This window comes from Podarcis raffonei, chromosome 4, assembly GCF_027172205.1.
Source record: "Podarcis raffonei isolate rPodRaf1 chromosome 4, rPodRaf1.pri, whole genome shotgun sequence".
Lineage (NCBI taxonomy): Eukaryota > Metazoa > Chordata > Lepidosauria > Squamata > Lacertidae > Podarcis > Podarcis raffonei.
In genome coordinates this window covers 68,830,256-68,840,501 of record NC_070605.1, presented here as the reverse complement: position 1 = coordinate 68,840,501, position 10,246 = coordinate 68,830,256, and the positions used below count along the sequence as shown (strand labels likewise).

Genomic DNA, 10,246 nt, shown 5'->3' with positions numbered 1-10,246 from the left:
GAAACAGCAGAAGTGGTGCCCACAAGCCAGCTAAGGTAAGGAGGTGGATAAAAGGTGCACCAGCTAGCAGCTGGGCAGTAATTTCTTATTCTAAGCCTGCCACCTGCAGATTTGATGAGCACCTCCGCAATTCCTTCATTCAAGTTGTTCATAAAATGGTTGGACAACAGCAGGCTCAGGACACAACCCTGCAGCACCCCACTTGTCAGTTTTTGTTTGGCCAGTCAACCAGCTACAATGACCGCTCCCCGCTTAAAACGGGGGGCGCCCTTTGTGTGGGCATGCACAGCCCCTGGATCTGGAGCGGCTCCATCAGCATAGGCTTGGCTTTGCCTTCCCTCAGGTGGGATACCTGGAGGTCTCCGCCTACCTCAGTCAGTTGTCCAATCCCACCTGGGGGAAGCGTTGCCAAGGAGACCAGGCCAGGGAGGGGAGGGATTACCTGCCCACACAATAGAGGGAGGATCTTACCTGGGAATCCTCACTTGGCTCCAGAGCTTCTCCCACCCTACCCACCCTCAGTTAATGTCTTATTTTGCAGGTTAACTTTTCTTCACAGGTTTTGCAGGTTAACTTTTCTTCACAGGTATGCGGGCGCTGCTACGTTAAGGTCGCTGTTAAAGGGCTGGAAAGGAATTTCCCTGCATTGGCAGGTTTCGCCTTTCCCGTAGCAAAACGTCACAACTTTGGCGGTATCAGGCCTTGGGCGGAATCCTTTAGTCCATCTTCCTCTTTGCGGCGGCGATACCAGGGTTCCCCGTTAAAGGGGTTTCTGAAGGGAGGCTTTGACCGTACGCCGAAAGGTCGTCATTGCTCTCCCCTGCAGCAGCGGCGTAATGGGGGCGGCTATCTCTGCTTGAACATATGTTCTCCAGAGCCGGCCCATCCCCCCCCCACTGGATAACCCTGATGCTCCCTAGGTCCCCGGCTGGGGACTGGGGAGGGAGAACGCCCAATGCCTGAGCCAAGCTCTACCCACATTTGAAATTTAATAAAGTTGTGGCCAATTTAATCCCATAGCACGTTGTCTTGAGTCGTTATTCCACATGACGGCGGGAACTGCTCGGGATCTGGGGACTCCGCCTGTCCACGCAAATCGACCTGCTAGTTACCTTACTCTGGGCCTCCCCCTCAAAATGCCCTCACAAACGCCCCTGTTTACAAGTCCATGTCATGAGCTCCCAGAGGCTACAATCAGCTAAACAGAACTGCTGCTGACTTGAGTTGTTCTGTGTACTGAATCCACAGCTATGGCTTTGGGGAACCCCTCCCCCATTGAAACCTAATGGGGAAGCAAGACAGGTTGGATAGTTAGTGTTGTGAGCCTATGCTCAGGATATGTATGCATACACAAAACCATATGCATTAAAGACACCATCTTCATTCAAAAGAAATTGAACCCTGGATAAGTGCTGGAATTCCTGAATTCTCTTGCCTCTCAGAGTTTGGGGCGTACACAACAATATTATAAATGTATAACAGATAAACCAGGGACTACGTAGTGGGATAGACAAAAATGATATAGAAGCAAAAGGAGTTTGAGTTTACCGTTTGGCTCTTCATCCAGCTTGAATTATGTTCTGTTAAACAGTATTTTTAAATCAACAGATCTGCCACGAAAAAGAAACGCACAAAGGTGTATTTAATAGTAACAAAATAAAAAGCTTGTTTATGAAAATGAGCTTTTAATTGCTTCTCTGGGACTAAAGCAAATTGGAAGTTATGAAAAGTATTTACGTTCAAACTGACTTAATTAGTTTTCATCTGCTGTAGAGTCAAAAGTGCAATGAAATTATCAGAGTTTTCTAGATGTATCCTGCAAAACAACAAAAATTGCTTGGTGAATTAAAATGAAATGTAGAGATCTTGCCCCTTTGGAAATGCACTCTAATAATGCCCTAAATATATTTTATAACATATACTATGTATCATAATGTGCTAGGTCTAGCACTGCTGAATGCCTGGCACATCTTGAGAAATGTCCTCTGGAATTATCTTCTTTTCTAATCTATGGGGGTGTGAGCAAGTGAGAAAATTGGTGGTTGCCTGAAAAGACCTAATATTTCAGTAACTTCATTTCTTGTGATTCTTAGAGGTCATGATGTAGGTTGGGAGCTCTGATAATAACTGTGGCAGATGCAAGGCAGAGGTAAAAGCATTCCTCTTTCACACATGTGCACTGGTCTCAGATCAGAGAAAGAAGGGAAATCACACTGGTGTTCAGGAAAATATGTACAAAAATTGGATAAGCTGTGCATGCATGTGAGATCATGGAATGGAGAGATGTGAAAAGAGGTTTCTGTCCCAAACTTGGAAGCGGAGGGCATTTGTGTGTGTGTGCAGAATTAAATCTGTATTTACTACTGTATTGCTTCTGATAGTACTGCAGTAGGCAAAACTGGATCTTCTTGGGTACATGTTTGTGAATCAGTCCTAAGATAAATGACATGCCAAGATTCTGTAGTTTTAATTTAATTTTGGTACAATTTTAATTCTGAATTGATACAAGAAGATTTAATTGGGAAGTTTTCAGATCCTTAGCACAAACACTAAATTAAATGCTATGCTGTGTAATTGCCCGTGGTATGTTTCTAAGATGAATGGGTGTTTCTTGTCAAGGGTGCTCAGAGTTCTCACAAGGTAAGGAGGCAGTCAATTATTCTTCTTTGTTGCTTTAAAGAATAGAATAGCACGAAACCAACAGTTCCTTGTGTGTACAGAACGTTCCTCTTTTACCCGGTACCATTCTGAACACAAATAAGGATCTGCTGGATCTTTCAAGGATACAGTGGTTAGATCTTACCAGGTCCCACAGCTTTGGTGAAGAAGATGCATCCCATATAGATGAGCATAAAAGACGACTTAGGGCAAGATTTGCTCCTGCAGTCTGAAAAGACTATTTTAGACCATTTTAGACTGCATAGTTTATCTACTATGAAGAAATCTACCCAACTCTAAACTGATTTCATCCGTATTTAGCATGCATGAGTTGTAAACATGCTCATTTGAAGAAAAACGGGGTGTTCCAAGATGAGGAACGGTGGCATTGAGCAGAATGGTAGCAGATATGGCTGACATGTGGTAGAAAGCTGACTGAGGAGACGGATAAACCTGTGAAGATTTTTTAAAAAAAATGTTCAAATGAACTTTTTTTGGGGAAAGGACTGTACACAAGCATGTATCTCCACAGCATGGGTTTTGAGCAAGATCAGGAAGCTCAGGCACAGACCGGCTGCAAGTCTTCTTGTCGAGCAGAAATTACAACAGGAAACAATGAATAAATCCTGCTCTTACTGGTGTGCCTGAAGCAGAAAATGCCCTCCCACCTATGGATCCCTACAGAAACCACTCCAAAAATATTAGAGGGTGAAGGGTAGATTCTGTCAACAATATCCCAATGATGGATGGTGCTCCCTTCCACAACTCCCGTCCGCAGGTATTTCATGATTTTCCATTTACTTGCTTCCTTGTTCTCTTCAGGCTATATGTAGGTGGTGTGGGAGGATCCTAGTTTTGTTTTATTGTAGAACTCCACATCCTGGACTGATTTAGGTTGTGTGAGAAAGTTCCAGTATTAATATTCTGGCTTCAGTTTATAGGCCAGGGGTGGGAAACCTCAGGCCCAGGGACCAAAAATGGCCATTCAGGACTCTGGATCGCAGAACTCTCTCCAAGCCACATACCCCCTCACTTGCCCTTGATTTGCACTCTGGGTGTTTTTGCTTGGCCGGAATGTATCCTTGAACTCTAATAATGCCTCTTGGTTGCCTTGATGGACAATAGAGTTGTGTGTGTGTGTGTGTGTGTGTGTGTGTGTGTGTGTGTGTAGAAACTAGCCTATTGTACAACACACAGAATGTTACATCTATAGCTCTGCCCACATTTGCCTCTCACCCTGCCAGTCACCGGCATGCGGGCCTCAGGCGGTTGCTGAGAAGGTTCGAAAGGTTCTCCACTCCTGTTACAGACTGATGTGGCATTGCTCTTTAGTGTTACTGAGGCTGCTTCACACACCCTGCCTACTTTACTAGTATGTATTGAAGCCCGTCCCTTCACTATTGCACACAGGCATTGAGAAGACATTAGTGGAGGATGATACGTTAGTTAACGTACAGTCCACACTTTGCAAATGGAAGTACCTATATTCTGTCCCTGACCCTAGCATCTCCAAAGAAAACGCCACTGGAGAAGGCTGCTTTACAGAGCTTTACACAGCTACTAACTGTTGGCAGATTTTATGCTAACCTAGAGGTGGATCGGGTGGCGCTGTGGGTTAAACCACAGAGCCTAGAACTTGCCGATCAGAAGGTCGGCAGTTCGAATCCCCGCGACGGGGTGAGCTCCCATTGCTCAGTCCCTGCTCCTGCCAACCTAGCAGTTCGAAAGCACGTCAAAGTGCAAGTAGATAAATAGGTACCGCTCCGGCGGGAAGGTAAATGGTGTTTCTGTGCACTGCTCTGGTTCGCCAGAAGCGGCATAGTCATGCTGGCCACATGACCCGGAAGCTGTACGTCGGCTCCCTCGGCCAGTAAAGTGAGATGAGTGCCGCAACCCCAGAGTCAGCCACGACTGGACCTAATGGTCAGGGGTCCCTTTACCTTTAGAGGTGGATCAGTAGTCTGACGGTATAGGACTACTTCATACAGCATAGGTGGATTTCCCCATACACAGTGCCACAGAGACAGAATAATCTGCACCTAACAAACATTTCCTTACCTTACCACACAGCAATTAAAACAGGGGTCGCTAACCTTGCTTTTTTAGCTTGAGGACTGTATTGGGAAGATGCAGGTCGTTGGTGGTGTGTGACTCTCACACATACACACACAGCAAAAAGCACACACATTATTTTTTAAAAATCAACCTTGGCTTTTAAAACAAGCAAGACAGCGCTTCTACATTTGTGCGTATATGTGTACGAGGAGGGACAATCAAGCCTCCCCCTCCCCCCTTTCCCAAATAGATGAACAATAGCACTTCCCACAGTCTGACTGCACACAGCCTCATCTTCTAGATCACGCCTTTCAATTTCTCAGGAGACAAGCTCACAACATTTTGGAAGTGGAGGGTGCGGGGAGCCAATCAGCAGCTGTTGCTGGTGAGGAGAGGAGATCAAACGGGAAGCAAAAAAATAGCAATCTCTCAGCCTTTCCTTTGCCATGAATAAGGCAAGAGGCTGAAAGGACAGGCACCCACCCACGTCTCCCGTCAGGAAGACACCAGGTGCTCATCTCCCCAGCTGCACTTCCTCATCCATTCTGTTCCACTTGGTGTCAGGGAAGTATGCAAGAAAGAAAAAGATAGTGGCTTTTTAATGTGTAATGTTTATTATGTTTTATGTATGTTGCAAGCTGCCCAGAGTGGCTGGGGCAATCCAGTCACATGGGTGGGGTACAATATTATTATTATTATTATTATTATTATTATTATTATTATTATTATTATTTAGTGGCTGCTTCCCTTTCCTCTCGTTCTCATCCTCTCTGGGCACTACAGCAGGGAGAAGTGGGTCCATTATGAGCATCTACCTCCATCTGGTGCAGCGCAGAGAAAGGGGAGGGGAGGTTTGGGCTGTCCACATGTTGTTGTACTACAACTCTCATAATCCCAGGCTGGCTGGGGTCTGATGAAAGATGGAGCCCAGCAACATTTCAAGGGCCACAGCCAGTTCCCCCATCCCTTGCCCAGAGTGTTAGTTATGGAAGGAACAGCCTCTTCCTTCTTACCCGTACTCTCCCTCGGGGTGGTGTGTGTGTGTGCAGTGGTTGGAACTGGGTCCAAAACCCCAATCCTGTCATCCTCACCACCCAGCGAGAGAGGGGGGACTGCCTTCTTTTGCCAACAGGCTCCCTCTGGATGGAATCTGCTGGACTCAGCCCTTCTTGCTTCAATCCCAAAAGGCAGAGGACATGTGAGCAGAGGGAGCTTTCCGGGGGGAAGAGGACAAGTGGGCAATTATCAAGGGCGACCATCGTTTGCACAGCCCTCTGCTTGTCTTCACTTGTGGGCAGCATGGTGGGAAGGGTTGGGCTCCTTGGACAGAATCCCAACCATTGTGCCACCCAGTCTATACCACAGGCCCAACAGCAGGAGAATGAGCCAGTGAGGAGGCACAAGTGGCTGCTCACAGTTTCTCCTTAGGTAGCACCATGGCCCCAATCCCTCCTGCTGCCGTGCCTAGAGAGAGGGCGAACAAGACTGTGGAGGTGGGACCAGCAAGCTTCCCTGGAATTGGCACAGCTCAGAGGAAGAGGGATAAAGGAAGCAGCCTTAAACCAACTCAAATGCTAGATCCATCTAACTCAGACATGTCAGCACTGACTGGCAGGGGCTAATCCAGATTCCAGGCAGGCATCTCTCCCAAACTTAGCTGGAGATGCCAGAGACTCCACCTGAGGCCTTTGCCATCCAAAGCTGCAGCTGTTCCCCAAGGTGGCAACCAGCAGGGATGGCTTCTAAGGGGATTCCTGACTGGGGCTCTTTCCACCTGACACTGCTTTCCCTCTGAGGAAGAAGGGATTGTTGTTGTTTTTACTGCTTCTATCCTCTTTCCCAACCAGCAAGAGCTGCTGATCTGCTTTTCCTTCAAAATGAAAGAGAGGCTGTGAAGCACTCAGGGTGCTTAAAAATACAGTGGTACCTTCGGGTTAAGTACTTAATTCTGGAGATCCGTTCTTAACCTGAAACTGTTCTTAACCTGAGGTACCACTTTAGCTAATGGGGCCTCCCGCTGCCGCCGCACCGCCGGAGCATGATTTCTGTTCTCATCCTAAAGCAAAGTTCTTAACCTGAGGTACTATTTCTGGGTTAGCGGAGTCTGTAACCTGAAGTATATGTAACCTGAAGTGTATGTAACCACTCTAAAGCACCTGTCAGGGGTGGCAACGTGAATAAAATACTGGGGGAGCAGGTAAGCCCTGCACCACATAATCACAAGATGCAGCGCAAGCACACCATTTGCATGGCAATGCCCATTAACTTTGGAGCACCAAGCACCCTCAAAATATTTTATGGGGGGCACATGGGAATAGACAGGATTTTTGTTAGGGGGCAGCACCCCAGTCACTTAAGTATTTTTATTTTAATTTATTTAGGGGGGGGAGCTTCCCCCTTGTCCCGCTTGGCCCCTAGGAGTTGGCTTGGATGGCTCCCGTTGACTCTCAATCTTGCATCTCCAAGCACAGCTCCATTTTGAGAAGGGGCTCGCTTGCATCTCTTCCGGGGATTTGTTTGCCACGGTGCGAGTGTCTTGCAGGAACAAATGAGAAACACCGTGTGCCTTCGTGCCTACATGAAGTGTCGCCACTGAGCAGCCCCCTCCAAGATGGCCTCGCGGGCTGCTGTGACAGGGAGAATCCTGCCCCCCCTGCCCCCCGTGGAGCAGAAGCCCTGCGCGCCCGAGGGAAAGCAGCGGCGGGCGCGAGGCAGCTGGTGGGCCCCGTCGGCAGGTGCACGGGATTAGCAACAGCTGCTGCTTCCCCAGCTGTTGAGGCTCCGGGCCGCGCGAGGCGCCTTTTATTCCCGCCCCCTGAGAGGAGGCTGCTCGCGCGCGCCACGGCAAGGAGGCTCCCAGCTTCGTTGCTGCGCCGAGCGGGCCTCTGCGCAGACGCGCTTCCTCCCTTCGCCTAGCCGGCCTGACGCCTCGCCGGCTTAGCCCCAGAGCTGGCCGGGCTGACGGGGGCGCGCGTGCGCGAGCAAGGAAGCAGCTCAGGCGGCAGCAGCAGTTTCATTGCTATCGATGGTGTCGCCGCTGGGAGATGCTGCACGCTCAGCTCGCGGCCGGAGGGGGGTAGCAGCAGCGGCGGCAGCAGCAGCAGCAGCCACCGCCACCGCCTTCGTCGCCAGCTCCTTCTTCCGAGGCAAGGATTGCTGCTGGTGCTGGAAGAGACGAGCCATGCCTCCCCTGCTTCCTGGCATGGAGCTGCTGCTGGAGTGAGCGGGCGAGCGGGGCACGAAGCGAGGCAGAGCTCCGGCGGCTGCATGGATGGATGTGTTTAGCTTTGTCAAGATTGCCAAGCTCTCCGGGTAGGTCCCTCTCTTCACTAGGTCTTTCTTAGGTTGTCTCGAATTCTTTCAGCTGCTGCTGCCTCCTCCTCCTCTCTTGGTCTCTCTGGTCCATTTGGGGCGATGCTGGGCGTTTGGCGCTGGAGAAACGGAAGGGAGTGAGAGGTGAGTCCGCGAAGCCCCTTCAACTTCCTCGCCGCTCCAGCGGAGGTCCTGCGTTTGCTGGCGGAGGGCGCCCCCTCCCTCCTCCCGCCCGAGGCAGCTGCTCTGGGCTCCTGTCATGCAGCCAGCGGCTCCCTATGTGCGCTGCATGGATCATCATGTTGACGATGCTCCTCGACAGGGGAACGTGGGATTGGGGGGCTTGGACAGTGGTGTCAGAACTCTTTGGCTGAGCTCCAGGTGTAGGTCCTCTTTAGTTCGTGGGCGATTCCCGCACCAGCACTCCAAAAGCTGGTAGGTGACCCTAGGTGGAGAAAGCCCCTCCCCAGCCTTAATTGAGATGCCCTGAAGTCCTGCTTCGATGGGAAGGAAGGTGGATCCACAATCTTACGGAAAGCATTATATAGTTTTTAGAAATCTTGTGAATTAACTTGCAATCCGGTCTTGGTTAACTAGCTACCCCCAACTTGGTTACTGAACTATGGTGGTGGCTCCTTGGTTATCAAGCTGGCATTAGTAAATTAGAAATGTTGCGCACTAAGAGTTGTGGCTTTTTTTAAAGAGAAGATGTGTACCAATGCTCACGACTTTCAGTTCTGCCTTGCATTGGTACCAGCTGATCAGTGATGAGGAGTTAATTGTGTCCTTACTTAGCACAGCAGGTGGAAAATGCATCTTTCCAGAGGATGAATTTATGTGTCTGATACATTCCACCTCCCTCTTCTCTTCTCCCAATAGTAGCTGAATGTTGATCTATTGCTGTAGAAAGGAAAGCTCTTTAGAGAAAAGTTAGGCCTAAGGCTACACAGAGATATGCATGCACAAGCAAGCTGAGACCATTGAAAGCCATTTCATTGTTGTTAAAAAACAGGACTAGGCTTTCTTGGGGAAAAGGTGTTATGGAAACCACAGACATTCTCAAGGTTGTGGTGTGAAAGTGGTCCACCACTTTCATGGTTTTTGATAAGGATAATCTTACTAAAGAGTTTACTTTAGATTGCAACACACTCCGAGTTGCTACTGTGTTCATATATGCTGGTTAACATGCCATATTTACCACTGGTCTTTAGCCATTTCTGAGGTTCTGACTGGAATGAGATGTAGTCAAAGAAGAAAACTCTTGTTGCAGAAGTACAGTGGTACCTCTAGTTACGAACTTAATTCGTTCCAGAGATCCATTCTTAACCTGAAACCGTACTTAACTAGAGGCGTGCTTTCGCTGATGGGGCCTCTTGCTGCTGCTGCACCACCAGCACACAATTTCCGTTCTTATCCTGGGGCAAAGTTCTCAACTCGAGGTAACTCTTCCAGGTTAGCGGAGTTTGTAACCTGAGGTGTTTGTAACTCGAGGTACCACTGTAAAAAGCAGATACGTTATATCAGGGTCTTACAGGTTGTGCACCTGCCAAATTGACAAATGGTTCCTTTATAGTACAGTGTGTACTAAAGTTGGAAAATGCCACAGGTGTGAAACCATATTAAGCCAAGCTGCCTCTCCAGTAAAAGCAACAAAAAAATTCATTGTCTGTATACCCCATCACCAGTATTTTCAAATTATTTCTACCCAAAATATCCCCATTACATCTTCCTGTGTCAATTGCTAAGGTTTTTAGCTGTGTGGGTAACCTAACCTATCTTAGAAGCTACATTGGTATACTATAAATGGCCTTCTGAGGGTGAGGTAATAATCAGGTTTGAAGCTATGCCTCTCATATGATATTTGCAAAGTTGCTTAACATTATGAAAGGACCTGACCTATGATGTGCAACCTTATGATAGTGGATTATATCCATTTTATGCTTTCAGAGTCATAAATGATAATTATAACACTTATGTGTATAATGGAACGCCTGATCCCATCCTAAGATTTGCATACTCTAAAAATCTATAGATAGAAATACATCAGGGGGAAAATTTAGATGTATAAATTGGCTCCTAAAATACATCTGGTATTCCTTGTTCAAGATGTATAATATTTTATTATCATCAATTTTGATGGTGGTGGTTAATAGTGCAGTCATCTGAATTTGAATAATGGGGATCAACTGACTTAAAATTGGATGAAAATCCAGAAAAGGAG

General features: G+C 47.8%; 1 protein-coding gene across 2 annotated transcripts in view; it reads left to right on the top strand.

Annotated features, from left to right (window-relative positions):
- Positions 1 to 7,716: 7,716 nt before the first annotated feature.
- The window catches only part of FRMPD4 (FERM and PDZ domain containing 4), a 207,429-nt gene continuing 204,899 nt past the window's right edge, over positions 7,717 to 10,246 (top strand). For both annotated transcript variants that reach the window (XM_053387232.1, XM_053387234.1), the window contains exon 1: positions 7,717 to 8,025. In XM_053387232.1, the coding sequence (XP_053243207.1) occupies positions 7,985 to 8,025 (41 nt within the window). In that variant the 5' untranslated portion in view covers positions 7,717 to 7,984. The remainder of the gene's footprint in view (positions 8,026 to 10,246) is intronic.